Source organism: Artibeus jamaicensis, unplaced genomic scaffold (genome assembly GCF_021234435.1).
Source record: "Artibeus jamaicensis isolate MK-2021 breed Jamaican fruit bat unplaced genomic scaffold, CSHL_Jam_final contig_332, whole genome shotgun sequence".
Lineage (NCBI taxonomy): Eukaryota > Metazoa > Chordata > Mammalia > Chiroptera > Phyllostomidae > Artibeus > Artibeus jamaicensis.
Genome location: NW_026521788.1, coordinates 5,699,620 through 5,715,647, shown reverse-complemented (window position 1 = coordinate 5,715,647; position 16,028 = coordinate 5,699,620). Strand labels below are relative to the sequence as shown.

The 16,028-nt window shown below is 35.0% G+C and overlaps 1 protein-coding gene across 3 annotated transcripts in view; it reads left to right on the top strand.

Annotated features, from left to right (window-relative positions):
• The window catches only part of MINPP1 (multiple inositol-polyphosphate phosphatase 1), a 36,869-nt gene that overhangs the window by 16,268 nt on the left and 4,573 nt on the right, over window positions 1–16,028 (top strand). For 2 of the 3 annotated variants that reach the window (XM_037156615.2, XM_037156613.2), the window contains exon 4: window positions 1,471–1,604. The exons of the other annotated variant lie outside the window; for it this stretch is intronic. In XM_037156615.2, coding sequence (XP_037012510.2) covers window positions 1,471–1,604 — 134 coding nt within the window. The remainder of the gene's footprint in view (window positions 1–1,470; window positions 1,605–16,028) is intronic. 3 annotated transcript variants of the gene reach the window in all.

Sequence of the window (16,028 nt, the reverse complement as noted above, 5' to 3'; positions counted from 1 at the left end):
GGGGAAGGAGAGAGGGGAAGGGAAGGAGAAAAGGAGAGAAACAACAATGTGTGATTGCTTGTCATGCACCCCCTGCTGGGAACTGACCTGCAACCCAAACATGTGCCCTGACTGGGACTCAAACCTCAACACTTTGGTCTGCAGGCCAATGCTCAATCCACTGAGTTACACCAGCCAGGGCAAATTTCTTTCTTTCTTTCTTTCTTTTTTTTTTTTTTTTAAACTTTTAAAAAATGCTTACTTTGGACTTTTGTGCCAACTTCTTGATTTAATTGCCTCTCTAAGTGTTCTTAAACTTACGGCTTACATTTAGTTTTTCTAGGGGCTCTTTTGGGAAGAACGGCTCATAACTACTGCATAGGCTTCTCATTACTTCTGTTGGGTTGTAGGTTTTAGTTATCTAGTTTTGGTGTTTGTCTGATCAAGTGATATTTGAGTAAAAAGTTTAACATTTACATAAAGGCTGCATTAATCACCCACTCCATTTCAAGACCACTCTACAGAGATTCATCAGTGTTTTCAGTCTATGTGGTGTCTGTGTGTCAATACTTATAGATCTACAATATAATTTTTAATAACTGAATGGTTTTCCATAGTATGTATATACTGTAGTTTATTTAACCACATGCCTATTAATGACATTTAAGTATTTTCAGTAATATTTTTCTTTTACTCCTGTAAGCAGTGCTGCTGTAAGACATTCTTGTACATTCTCTTGTGTTCCTCTGTGAAAATCTTACTTTATTAGAAATGGAATTAAATGGGCCTTAGAGGTGTGTGTTTCTATGGGTTTTGCCCATTTGCCCTTTAGAATATCTACACAAATGTACATTCTTTTCACCAGCGTCAATTTTCCATGTCCTTGGTGTACTTTTATTTTTTATATTTTTGCCAAACTGATACATAAAGCAAAGCAACCAATTTTCTATCTGATATCTACCTTCCTAATGTAATTTTAGAAGAAAGGGGAGGTGAGCGCATGTCTTTTAATAACCCATTGTTCTGAACTGTCATGGATGCTGGGTTCTTGGTGTGTGTCTGTTTAATTTTTAATCCTCACCCAAGGACATACGTATTAATTTTAGAGAGAGGGAAGGGGAGAGAGAGAGGGAGAGAAACATTCATCGATCAGTTGGTTGCCTCTTGTATGCACCCAAAATGGGGACTGACCCTATGACCTAGGCATGTGCTTTGACTGGGAATTGAAGTCTTTTGATTTACGGGAAAACACTCCAGCCGAGCCACACCAGCCAGGGTGGATGCTGGGTTTTTGGCAGTGAGTACTGACTTGCTTTGCGCATGCCATCCTCTACATTCGCACAATTGAAATTTGTGTATCAACATACATGTCTGTATATCGTGGATCTTTGGGTCCAGTTACTAAATACTTGAAATGGCAAATGTAAATTAGGAAATATATAACATCAATAAAGGTGTAATAGTAATGATTTTTGAAATTTTTAATTTTAGGTATTAGAATATTTAAATGATCTGAAACAATATTGGAAAAGAGGATACGGATATACTATTAATAGTCGATCCAGCTGTACCTTGTTTCAGAATATTTTTCAGCACTTGGATAAAGCAGTTGAACAGAAAAAAAGGTAAAAACTTAAAGAATTTTTTATGTATCTTCTGTCCAGTTAAGCTCCTGAAAAATGTTTTATAATAGGTGATTTTTAAAAATAGATTGTGCTTGTGTATTTAAAAATATTTTGATAATAATAACTATACTTAGAAAAATTTAGATGACATGTAAATAATAAAGCATATAAACCCTCCATTTAACCCAAGGACTAGAACAGTATTCATAATTTGCATTTTTATTTATTCCTGTCCCCTGTAACTACTTTTCTGATTTAGTGTCTATCATCTCTTTGCCTCTTTAAAAAGTAGTTTTTCATACGCATGTATGTGTGCTCAAACGATAAGGCCTCTGGGACTCATTCCCCCCCAATATTACATTTATAATGTTCATCATGTTGTTGCATATACTACAGTTCATTCATTTGTACTGTAGTATAGTATTCAGTAATGTGCAATATACAGTAAATAAATACCATAGTTTATAACATCTTCTTTTGTCAGTGGGCATTTGGGTAGTTTCTGCCTTTTGCTGTTACAGATTGTGTTATTGTACGTGGCTCCTAGTATGAATTGCAAAATATTTTTATTTTAAATAAGAGTTTCTCACTGGAAAGCCTTTTTTAACATTTATACCTTTCAGGGTTTTTTAAAACTTTCAATAAATTGAACCTTTTATAGAATCTAAATCCCATTTGACAAATATGCTTCCATGAAAGCTTATATATTTACATTTGGAGACAAAAGTCATGCTATATTGAATCAGAAAGACTGAAGATGGTATATTTGATTGTGTTTGCAGTATTAATTTTATATACATATACATATGTATATGTGTGTATGTATATAGAAAGAGGAAATTTTCTTGTGTCATTATGACTAATTTACAGAATTTTCTTGGGTTCAATGGGAAGTTGGAAAGAAAACTCAATTACTTAGTTTTCTCTTATGCCCTTTGTGGGGGAAAATAGTCAGGGTAACTTTTGTTTCTGAGATAGGCATTAACTTCTTTGCTTCTTAGTTTATGAATGGTTTTAAACTCTTAGGCTTTATGAGATAACAGATCTTTACCATCTGTTGTTCATTGTTCATTTCATTTTTGAATGAGATGTGGCAAACTTAGAATTGTGCCAGAAAGGCTCTCAATTAACTTTTGCAAGGTCTGCAATTACAATTTGATACCAGACTTAAAGCTTAAGTAAGAAGTTTGTTACTGGTGTTTTGAAATGAATGTATTTCTCTACACTGAAAACTAGAAAACATCACAGAGAGAAATTAAAGATGACCCAAATAAATGCAGAAATATACAGTCATTATGGATTGGACAACTCAGATTGATTATATATTGACTGAGTGAAATCTCTATCACCATCCAGTAGGTCTCTGTAGAGATTAGAAGCTTATTCTAAAATTGATACAGAAATGCAAAGGACCTAGAAGAGCTAAAGCAATTTTGAAAAGGAACTTACAAATACCTGACTTCAAAACATATTATAAAACTGTAGCTATAGACAAATTGATCCATGGACTAGAATAAAGTCAAGAAATAAACTCATATGTCAATTGTTGACAAAGATGTCAAGGTAAATGCATTGGTGAAAAGGATAGTCTTTTCAACAAAGGGCGCTGAAACAATTGGATATTCATATGTTAGAAAATGACCTGTAGGTCCTTACTTCACACAATATACAAAAATGGATCATAGATTTAAATGTAAAGTGTAAAATTGGAAAACTTCTAGAAGAAAATGTAGGACCAATGACCTAAATATGAGCTACAATTATGAAGCTCTTAAAAGAAAATATGAGTAAATCTTTATGATCTTGGATTAGGCCAAGATTTCTTAGGTACGACACCAAAAGCATTGTCTATGGAAAAAAATTGATAAAGTAGAGTTCATCAAAATGTACAATCTTTGTGCTTCAAAAGGTACTATTTGAAAAGTGAGAAGACAAGCAATAGACTTGGAGAAAATACTTGTAAGGCATACATGTATATGATTAAGGATTTTAATCCACAGTATACAGACAAGTTACATTTCACTAGTAGACACTGCATTTGAAAAAAAGGGCAAAACATTTGAACAGACAGTTCACTGTTCAAAGTGATGGTTGTGAAGATGTATGGTTGTAAAGATGTATGGTTGTGAAACGAGCACTTGAAAAGATATGCTCAGCACCATTAGCTATTAAAACCACAGTGAAATACCACTAATATATCTTCTGAACTGGCTGTAAAATAGTAGAAGAAATATATATTGATCTCTGCCTCAGATTCCTGACATAGGCCTCCTGAAACCTTCGTTTCTTGGGTGATAAGAGTATTTTTCATTCTAATAATGCAACTGTGCATTAATAATTCCTGGATGGCCCCGGGTTGAGGGATGGTTGCAGGAAGGAACAAGTCATGATCAGAAATTTGGAATTTTTAGCCTCACCCTCACCCTTATTCTCTTGAGAAGGGAGGAGGGCTGGGAATGGAGTTTATGAGCAATCATGACTATATAATGAAGCCACGATAAAAATTCAAAAAGTGTCCAGTGCTGAAAGACTCTGGTTTGCTGACAGACTGGGATGCCTGGAGGGGCTGGAAGTTCTGTGCCCTTCCCACATGCCTTGCCCTGTGTGTATCTCACATCTGGATGTTTATCTCTACCCTTTATCATATTTCATAATAAATTGCAAAATGTAAATAAGTGTTTTCTTGAGTTCTGTGAGCTGCTCTAGCAAATTAATTGATCCCGAGAATGGGGCTGTGGAACTGCTGATTGGTAGCCAAATTGGACAGAAGTTGTAGGTAACTTGGGGACCTACTTCTTGCAATTGGCACTTGATGTAGGGGGAGTCTCAGAGGACTGAGCCCTTAACCTGTGGGATTTGACTCTATCTCCAGCATCAGAACTGAGTTAAGTTGTAGGTGGTATCATAGAGAATTGCTTGGTGTGGGGAAAAAAATCTAGAAATGTCGTGAGTGTGGTAATGTGAAAGGAGAAGCAAGAAGGAAAGACTGGGTGTTTTTATATAGACTATCTAAAATTTTTAAAAAGGATTGCCCTAAGTGTTTATGAGATTTGGGGAAACTGGAAGTCTTATATATCTATACAGACTTCTCTGGGAATGTTTACAGCAGTATTACTCGTGATAGCTTAAAACTGTAAACAGTTCAAATATCCATCAACTGATAAATGTGTATACACATTATGATAGTCTGTGTAATGGAATACTACCCAGCAGTAAAAAAGAATTAACTGCTGTTAGGTGCAACAAAATGAATGACTTCAAAAACATTATTCTAACTGGTTGACATAAGATTATGTATTGGATGATTCTGTTTATTTGAAATATCTAGAAAAGGCAGGACTTTACATATGAAACTGGAGCCTGAATCTGGACATGGGAGTAGAAATTGACTGAAAAAGGGTCCAAGGACATTTTTTAGGGTGATAAAAGCAGAATCCCAAACTGGATTGTGAAGATTCCAGGCACAGCTGTTAGATTTTCTAAATAATATTAATCTAACAACAATTAAAACAGTTGAATTTTATGGTCATTAAAAACTTTGAAAACAGCATGAGTATTTAATAAAAGGAAAAGGGGGAAGAAAAGAATGAAATAATGGTATGATAAAAGTAGACATAATTTTTAAGGAATTTACTAATTCAAAAAAATAGAATATTAGAGTTTTGTACAAGATGACCCCATAATGCTTATGACATGTGATTATTAAAAATGTTTTCTTAAAAAAAATAGGGCTCTTGTAGTCCCATAGAGCCATTACTTAAAAAAAAATAGAGCACTTTTTTAGAGCACTTCTAGGTTCACAGCAAAATTGAGTGGAAGGTAAAGAGATACCAATATACTCCCTTACCCCACATATATACATCCTTCCACACTCTCAAAATCCCATACCAAAGTTAATTTTTAAAAGCAGTTTTATTGAGAAATAGTTCACCCCTTTAAAGTGTATAATTCAATGGTTTTTAGTATATTCACAGAATTGTGCAAACATCATCACTATTTAATTTTAGAAATTTTCATTACATGAAAAAGAAACCCCATGCCCATTAGTCCCTTTCCATTTATCCTAAGCTCTGTCAGCACTAGGCAGTGACTAGTCTGTGTTGTTTCTCTATGAATTTGCCTTTTCTGGACATTTCATATAAATGCATTCATATAATGTGTGGTTCTTTGTGACTGTCTTCTTTGCCCCAGCATAAGGTTTTCAAGGTTCCTCCATCTAGTAGCATATATCAGTATTTCATTTTTTATGGCTGAATAATGTTCCATTATATAAATATACCATATTTTGTTTATCCATTCATTATTTGATGGACATTAGGGTTATATCTACTTTTTGGCTGTTGTGAGTAATGCTACTGCGAATATCTGTTTACAGACTTTTTTGTGGACATGTTTTCAGTTTGCTTAGGTATATGCTTAAGAATGGAATTTCTAGGGAGTCATTAATTTTGACTGTGAGGAATTGTTAAAGAATATTAAACAGGCAGGCAGTCCCTGATGTGTACTGGTTCCTGGATGTGATCTTAAGATGAAACATACCAAGTTGAGGTTAGCCTGTTTATGGTAATGTAGTAAGTAGATTACCTGCTGGAAGGAGTTACTTGTTTCTATGTTAAAATTAAATTTCAGTTTTTAGTTTATTTTCTTACAATTTGCTTATCTCACCCACAAGTGAAGTAGAAGGGAAAATGCAACAGATTGAGTACTTCATTGTGTTAGGTAGTAACTGATTCTGTTTTTTATATACTTAGAAGTTAATAATAGACTAAATTTCATGCATGGCTTATGGAATCATATGCAATGTAATGTAGTTGGCAGATGCTTGGATTTGGGTTCAGTCCTAGTTCTTTATTGATGCTGCAGATTCCTCACTTCTAAAAAGGGGACTGTTTCATCTGCCTCACAGGTCACGATAATGAAGACAGTTTTAGTCTGCTAAAAGCATTTAGTATAAAGTGATATACAAATATGGTATTGTTCTTGTATTGAGTTGGCCAAAAAGTTCATTTCTTTTTCCCATACAATGGCTCTAGTTGTGCTTAGTTGTTTTTAACTCTACACAAAACAAAATTTGTTAGATTGTATCGTGACAGCTGTCATTTCAGCATGCATTTTTTTAAAATTATCAAAATTGGTGAATTTTTGTGCAGCCATTTTAATATTGAAGACGGAAGAAGATATGCAACATTTTTAGTGTATTATGCTTTATTATTTCAAGAAAGGTGAAAATGCAACTGAAATGATTTGTTCAGTACATGGAGAAGGTGCTTTGACTGACCAAACGCATCAAAAGTGGTTTGCAAAGTTTCTTGTTACTGTTGACATTTTGGCCAAATAATTCTTTGCTGTGGGGCTGTCTTATGCATTGGAAGATGTTTAGCAGCACCCTGACCTCTACCCACTAGAAGCCCATAGAGGGAAATAATGGACATACCTAAAATATCCAAATTAATAAAGTTATTAGTAAAAATGAAAAATGTGTCTTTTATTTTATGGAAAAAAAAACATATGGACTTTTTGGTCAACTCAGTATATGAGTTCTTTGGCTAAAACATGTTCTTAATGTCTCGAAACATTCATACACCTCCCCCCATAATTATTCAACTTATAGAAACAAGTACTGTGAATTGAAACAAGTAATTTGTAGGACATACTCTCTTCAAATTTTCATGGTCTATGGCTCCTTTATTAAACTAATTGCCTTTTCATTGGCAAGATGGAGAAAATATTCCTTTTAAAGACTATTCATTCATTCATTGTGAATTAAAAATAAGATTCCTTCAATATTTTAAAAACCTACTATTATACATGTCAGGCAATGTTTTTAAGAGCTGGATACAGTGATGAGTAAGAAAAGGTCATTGCACTTGTGACTCCTACAATCTAGAGAAAATAGAAGTACGTCTAAAATCTGTGGGTCATGGTTTAACTGTTTATGTAAGATTGTGAAACAATATAAAAAGTTGAAGGACAGAGTTTGACCTTGTAAGACAGGAAATCATTTTGGGCATATCCTCCTTTCCTGAGGGAGGAGAGTTAGCACAGATTCTGAAGAAACTGGCAGGTGCTTTTCTGGGACTGCTTATCTCTGTACTAAAAGGCTGATTAGGGTTTTTTAAAAAATGTATTTAGTTGACTCAAAATTAAATCTTATTAAATAGGTAAAGGGAAGAAAGTAGAGACTTCTACCAGATTTCTCTCCAAAAAACAGATTGAAGCCAATTTTATGAGCAGTGCCAAAATTAAGAGTTCTTCTGAAGAAAACCAACATATGCTTGGCAAGGAGAGAATACTAGGGTTTTAAAAAAATTAATAGACCTTGTTTTCTAGAGTAGTCGGTTCAGAACAAAATTGGGCGGAAGTTACAGAGTTCCAGATACCACTCCCTCTTCCACGTGCACAGCCCTCCCACATCAATATCACACCCCAGTGTGATAGAACAACATTTTAATATTTTATCTTTGTATTTTATCAGATCTATTCATCAAAATGTTAACTTTTTTGTCACCACTCTTAAAATCTTTTTTTAAATTTGGATTTAGAGTTATAAGTATGTTTATACGTGTGTATATATCAACATTTTGTTATTAATGTTGTTTAAGGAAATATTTTTCACTTAATTCTAGAGTTGCTAGGCTACTTTTTGCCTTCTTCATCTCTCCACTCTACGTCGAGATTATACAAATACACAGGTTGTTATCTTTTTTTAAAAAAAATTATTTATTTTTAGAGAGGAAACAGGAGAGGGAGAGAAACGTCAATGTGTGGTTGCCTCTGGAGTGCCCCCTACTGAAGACCTAGCCCACAACCCAGGCATGTGCCCTGTCTGGGAATCGAACCTGTGACCCTTTGGTTTACAAGCCAGCACTCAGTCCACTGAGCCACACCAGCCAGGGTTGTTACCTTTTTATATCAACATTAAATTGGAGATTATCTTCAGTATTTCTGAATACTTCTCAACATAATTTTAAAGGCATAATTTGCTTCACAGGAAAATTGAAGATCACAAGTAATGTTAATTTACAAGTATCAACATTTTGGTTAAATATAACTAGCCCTCCAGATTCGGGGTCCTTCTCTCTTACTAGCCTCTTGACTTTTATTTTCCTTCTTAAACCATCCTTACAGTGGTGGCATTAAGATTAAAACAAGTACACTTGTATTTAACCAGCTATTGCTACTTAATTAAGCAGCTGCGATTAGAAAAACAGAATTTAACAGAGAAATAAGATTTATCTGGATTTTACTCCACTTTCTCTTCCTCATTATCTCTGTTAATATATGTTTATCCTGCTTTTTCAAAGTAAAGTTTATATTCTGGAATATAATTGCTTGCCTCATGAGATCTTCTGTTTTGTGGGGATACTCTCAGACACCAAAAATTAATTGCTATAGATATTTGTTATTGTCACGAAATTATTCATTATCCTTTTCTACCTTTTCATTGGCTGTCAAATCTGGTATTTTCAGATTCCACTGAATAAGGGTATGGCTTTTTAAGGTTATGTAGTTCCATATTTTAACATAAGATGGCAGCATTGAAATAAATGCATAAAATAGCAATATTTTGGTTAATTAGCCCATTGTAATGGGGGAGCTTTGTCTCTTAAAGTTCCTAGAAATGTATGCAGATTCTAAGTCCTCAGAATCTATTCTTGCTCGTTTTTTTGTTTTCTGAAGTCAATGTTCCACAGAGTTTTAACTGGTACCAGGAGTCTCTTTCAGTGCTAGTTATTGATAGATAACTGGCAAAATGAGATAAAAGTTAATATAACTAGCATTTGTACTCCTAATTCAGATTCAGATGTCCAGCTGCCTGTGGAAAGATACTTTTTGACTCTCAGTAGACTGTAGGTCTTTGACTGACACCTGGAAATTTGTTTATGTCACTGCTGTCCCTCTCAGTGCCTAAGAACAAACGTGGGGTGCAGGTGGTGCTCAATATGTACTGAAGGAATATCCACCATCCTTATTTTCTGTAGTCCTTATTTTAGTCAATACCCTCATCATCCTTCCAGGCATCCAAGCCACAAACCTGTGCATCATTTTTGTTGTCTCCTTCATCTTATACATCTACTTATCATATTGTGGTTCTTTGTTCAGTTTCCAGTTTTATGTCAATTTCTTCCACTTTTCTTCACCCACCACTGCTACCACCTCAATTCACATTAGCTAGTATTTCTCTTTCCTAGATTAGCTCCTGCCTAAGTGCTTTCCTGATCCCAGTGTTAACTCCCATTCCACTCCAAGACAACGTATGCAGGCAATAAAGGGTGTACAGAAGGTGAATACATTTAATATATTGTCTCAGAGAACACATGTCTAGTTCGGAGGATGTTTGTGAAACAGCACTAAAACAAAAAAGTGCTGAAGGACAATTAATTTGGACTGTGGAGTTTGGTAAAGGCTTTATGGGAGGGAGACGTCTTCGAGATTGGTTAGTGAAGACTTCTTTAAGTAACCTCAGCATATCAGCCCTTAATACTTGTTTTGATTTTTTTGAAAATAGCTTTATTGAAATATAATTGATGTAAACAGGACATATTTAAAGTATACAATTTAATGAGTTTTTATATATGTACCCATGCTATTGTCACCACAATTAAAATAATGAGATATCCATCAAATGCAAAAATCTCTTCGTGAGGCTTTGTAATCTACTTCTCACCTCTCACTCCAACCCTGGGAAACCACTGATCTGCTTTCTGGTACTATAAATTAATCTATGTTTACTAGAATTGTAGATATTGGAACAATATAATGTGTACAGCTTGTTGGTTTGCCTTCTTTCAATCAGCTTGATTGTTATGAGATTGATTCATGTTGTGGGTATCAATAATTCATTCCTTTTTAAGGCCAAGCAGTATTTGTTCTGTGGATACACCACGATTTGTTTCTGCACTACCCTTATGATGGACATTTGGGTTGTTTCCAATTTAAGGCTATTACAGGTAAAACTGCTCTGAACATGTGTCACCTTTATATGGACGTATGCATATCATTTCTCTTAAGTAATACCTGGAGAGATGGATTCACTGAATCATAAGTAGGTGTGTGTTTAACTTTTTAAGAAACTGCCAAACTCTTCCCATCAGTGTATGAGAGTACTAGTTATTCTCCATCCTAGCCAACTCTTGGTACAGTAGGTCTTTTTAAATTTTAGCCATTATAGGGATGTTTAGTAGTACCTCGTTTGGTTTTAGTTTGCTTTTTCCCTAAAAATAGTGATATTGAGCATCTTTTCATGCATTTATTTACCACCTGTATGTTTACTTTGATGTTTCCGTTCAAATCTTTTGCCATTTTTTTAATTGGGTTGTTTATCATTTTTCTTGTGGTAAGAGTCATATTTATATTTTCTAGGCACAAGTCCTTTGTAAGATTTATGCTCTACAAATATATTCTCCTAGTTTGGTGATTTGCTCTTTTGTTTTTGGAATGTCTTTTGTGGACCGATTTTGCCCCACTATTGAGGCGATTTTTCCTGAGCATCTATTTGGCATACAGCTTATTTTGAGGTTTTCTTAAGTTTGTCTTGTGGGAACACAAACTATTCCTGGCCCCGTGTTAGCTTTGGGAAATTTTTCAGCTGTTTCTTTTTAATGTTTTTTTTCCCTGGGTAGGGCTAGTTTTCTCATATGCATGTGCTGATCATGACTAGCTGAAAACTTGAGGGAAGTCCCTGGAGATCTATCTTCTCTAGTACTCTATCCCGAGAATTCCAGCTAAATGAATCCTCAGTCCCATCTCATCTACTCATGGAAAATTGCCACGCTCTGTTTGGGCTCCCTTCCCTGTGCTGCAACCTGGAAACTGTAGGCAGCAGTCTGGGACACTTGTTGGGGTTCACCTCATTTGCCTTCCCTTGCTGTTACTCTGACTATTGTTAAATGTGTGAAAATTGCTGTTTCGTATATTTTGTCTGGCATTACAGTAAGTAGTTCAAGACAGGAAGGTAAATCTGGCCTCAGTTATTCCATCTTAAATGGAAGCAGAAGTTATTTCTATGTATGTTTGCTTGAGAAAAAAACTTTATGCTTGAGTCACTCTAGTTCTCCATTTGTGCCAAGCTGTCAAACATGCTTTTCCAGATGCCTCATTGAAGCTGATATTTCAATCAGATGTATAAGATTAATTTTTTTTTCCTGGTAATTTTTTTCCCAGGGCATCTCAGATCTTTGGCAGTTTGTGTTACTTATTTGTATACTTACATAAGTATGGGGATTATATGGATCTTGTTTAAAAACATACTTTGTGTAACATTAGTTGAGTGTGAACACAGGAATTAAGAGCTTAGAAAGGTGAGTACATTTAAGGGAAAAACATGCAATTATTGGTTGTTTTCTGGTTGAGCTTTATGAAGTACTTTTTGGTGGTGTTTTACCTACTTTGAACATACACATAGTCATCAACCCTTATATAACAACATAATTTTAGACTTCAAATTAAATTTCATTTTCAATTAAAGATTTAGCAAAATGTCTTTACCAACTTATATAAGTAAAAGAGGACTGTAATTTGGAGAACTGCATTCTTATCTTGCTGGATGCAGTTAAGCAATTAACTTGTCTTACTTTTTTAAAAAAATGAAATGAAAGGGTTTGCCCTGATCCTTGTGGCACAGATGGTTGGGTGTCATTTTGCAAAGCAAAAGGTCGTTGGTTTGATTCCCAGTCAGGGCACATGCCTGGGTTGAGGGCTTACAAGAGGCAACCAGTCAATGTTACTTTTACACATTGATGTTTTTCTCCCACTCTTTTTCCCTCCATTCTCCTTTCTCCGATAGATAGATAGATAGATAGATAGATAGATAGATAGATAGATAGATAGATAGATAGAATCTTTTTTATTATTTTATTTATTTATCTTTAGAGGGGAAGGGAAGGAGAGAGGGATAGAAGTATCAATGTATGGTTGCCTCTTGTGTGTCCCCTGCTGGGAACTGGCCTGCAACCCAGGCATGTGCCCTGACTGGGAATTGAACTGTGGTTGCTTGGTTCCCAGGCCTGCGCTCAATCCACTGAGCTACACCAGCCAGGGCTGATAGACAGAATCTTAAAAAAATAAAATAAAATAGGAGGGTTTGACCAGATCTCAGCCTTAAAACATTGATTCCAACTGTGTATTTCTGTATATACATTCATATAGATTATTCATTTGTTTTCTTATATTTGTATTAATACTTTAAATTTTCTAGGTTGTTTGTTTTTTTAAAGCTGAACTATGCCTTTTTAAAAGTCGTTTTGTCACTTCTCAGACAGTGTGACATACCAAGTTATTATCAGGCGTCTCTATCGGAGTGAGAGAGCAGGGTTCAAAGTGTCCCACTCCTTGCCTTTGTATTTCTTGTTCTTTGGGAGATTATTCTGCTAAGAGTTTTACAAAAAGAATGATCATTGCAAGTGCGGGATATCAGTTAATTTGAGAAATGTAACCAGTTGAAGTCCATATTTATTGATGGATCAGAATATGGAGTCAGAATACAGAAGAAACAGGAAGATTGAAGAAAAATAGGAAAGTTCAAAGCAGATTGAACTTTCAAAGTAGAGCATCTGATTTATTCTTAATTTGATGTTAACTATGTAAATATAAAATATAAATTTCATTCATCTTTTTAGACATTTTCTATATAGGACTGATTAGGATAAAATTACTAGAATTCTCTGAAATACATGTGATGCAGGAGGTATCAGCCAATGTGGGACATAATTGTAGGGTTACTTATGCCTTAGGATGTCAGATTGTAATCTAATACAGAGCACGGGGATTCTTGGGATGTAGAGAGTCTGAATTCCCAAAACTGTATTCAAGTGTTTATGGGTATGTATTTCTCTTGGATGAAGTCCCATTCCTTTAGTCATATTTTCAAATGGCTTTATGTCCCCCAACATTAAAAACTACAGTTGCTGTAGGTATTGAATATGCCTCATTATTGATTGTCTTGGCAGCTCCTCCCTTAAAATATATTTACATCTTCCTGCCAACAGACCGCATTCCTTTGTTAAAAATAAAAAACTTGGTCCTTTCTGTATGGCATCCTGAACCTCACAACTCTGTTTATTTAATGGTCATGACAGAGCCACAGGGGACCATAGACAGGAGGGAATATAGCAATCTTATCCTCTCAACAATCTTCTGATGAAAGTATGTGCAGTGGCCTTATGTTGGGAATCAAATAAAGTAACTTTTTACATTCTTTGCCCTTGTTCTCCCTTGACATTGTGTTTTCTTTCATTCTTACCCCAAATCCCTTCCTGCTCCCTCATTCAGACATATACATATTCTTACCCATTAGCTATTACCAATATTTTGGGTTTAATCATAGAACAGCTTTGCTTTGAAGAAGCTTGCGAATGAAACCTAGAAAAGTACTCATGCCATCCTTGAGACTTGAGTATAGTATTCAAGGACAAGCAGGGGGTTAGGTTCTTTCAAATAGAAATTGGGCTTACACCGACTATTGGAAATCAGTGCCTGGCAGGTGTATAACAACTTCAAAGATTTACTCTCTGTTGTGAAATGGAACCAACTCAACAGAAATTACTGATTTACTTTACAGAAACCTGGCACATACCTTTAATGACCTTTGATGAAAATTGGACTATCAATAAATACTCTTACATTTTTGCTTCAACATCTTTAGAGTTAACAAAGACAAACAAAAAATCCTCAGCCTTTTAGCCCCCACTAATTGAAGGTATCAAAGTCCACAGTTTTGGCGTCTGGGTATAATTTAGAATAGAAATGGGTTTTTTTTTTCCATTTAACTTCCATGCTGCTTAACTTTGTAAAGGAAAATTGAAATGTGAGTAAGTCGTGTAAAAAGGGAAAACAGGTGTAGACATAAGCAGCTGTTTAAGAGGAATTATTATTAACTCTTTGGAATAAAAATATGCTCTTTTTGGTCACATATATTCCCATGGCAGTAGTTTTTTGTTTCTAGCAAAATTGAGCAGAACATACAGAGAGATCCCATAATTTCCTTTCCACCCCCTCTTACTGTTGACATTCTACACCACAGTGGTACATTTGTTATAATTGATCATCCTAACCCTATATGAAAGCATCATTATCACCAGTCCATAGTTGTATTAGGGCTCACTTTTGGTGTTGTAGATTCTCTGGGTTTGGACAAATGTATAATGACACATATCCACCTTTGTAGTATTGTGTAGAATAGTTTCACTGCCCTAAAAATCCTCTATTCTTTGTCTGTTCAGCCTTTCCTCCCCCCTAAACCCTGGCAACCACTGATCTTTCTACTGTCTTCATAGTGTTGCCATTTCAGGATGTCATATAGTTGGAATCATACTGTAGCCTTTTCAGATTGGCATTTTTCACATAGTAACATGCATTGAAGTTTCCTCCATATTATTTTGTGGCCTGATAGCTCATTTCTTTTTAGCACTGAATAATATTTTGTTGTCTGAATATACCACCATTTATTTACCCATTTACCTACTAAAGGACATCTTCATTGCTTCTAGGTTTTGACAGTTATGGGAAAAAAACTTCTATAAACATCCATGTTGAGGTTTTTGTGTAGACATAAGTTTTTAATTCCTTTGCATAAATATCAAGGAGTACAATTGCTGATCATGTGGTAAGAGTATGTCTAGTTTTATAAGAAACCATCATACTGACTTTCACAGTGGCTGTGAAAGTCACTTGGTGTCTGGGTATAATTTAGATGCAATCTAAATTGGCTGATGCAATCATTTTGCATTCACACCACCAGTGAAATCCTGTTGTTAGCATTCCAGAGTTTGCTATGTGGTGCTGTTTGCAATTCCCTAAAGACATCGGATGTAGACACCTTTTCATATAGTTATTTGCTGTCTGTATATCTTCCTTGGTGAGCTTTCCAGGTCTTTTACTTATTATTTAATTGGGTTGTTTCTTGTTGTTGAGTCTTAAGAGTATTTTTAAACATATTTTAAATAATAGTCTTTTGACAGTTGTGTCTTTTGCAAAAGTTTCTCACATTTTGTGACTTGTCTTCTCATTCTCTTGACACTGATGAAGATCAGCTTAACAATTACTTATTTTATTGATCATGCCTTTGGTATTGTACTGAAAGTCATTGCTATACCCAAGGCTATCTAGGTTTTCTTCTTTGTTACCTTCTAGGAGTTTCATTGCATTGAGTTTTACATTTAGGACTATGATCCTTTCTGAGTTAATTTTTGTGAAAAGTCTAAGATTTATGTCTAAATTCTTTTTCTTTTTTTTGGGGGGGGGCGTGTCTAGTGTTCCAGCATCATTTGTTAAATGCTCTTTGCTCTGTTGCTCCTATATTGTCATTGCCCTTGTCATAATTACAAGTTAGATGTTTCACTCCTACTTTCTTAAGGAGCCTTAAAGAAGATTGCTTTATTATATTTATTCTAGTTGTAAATACTCGAACCACTAAGGATTACTAAG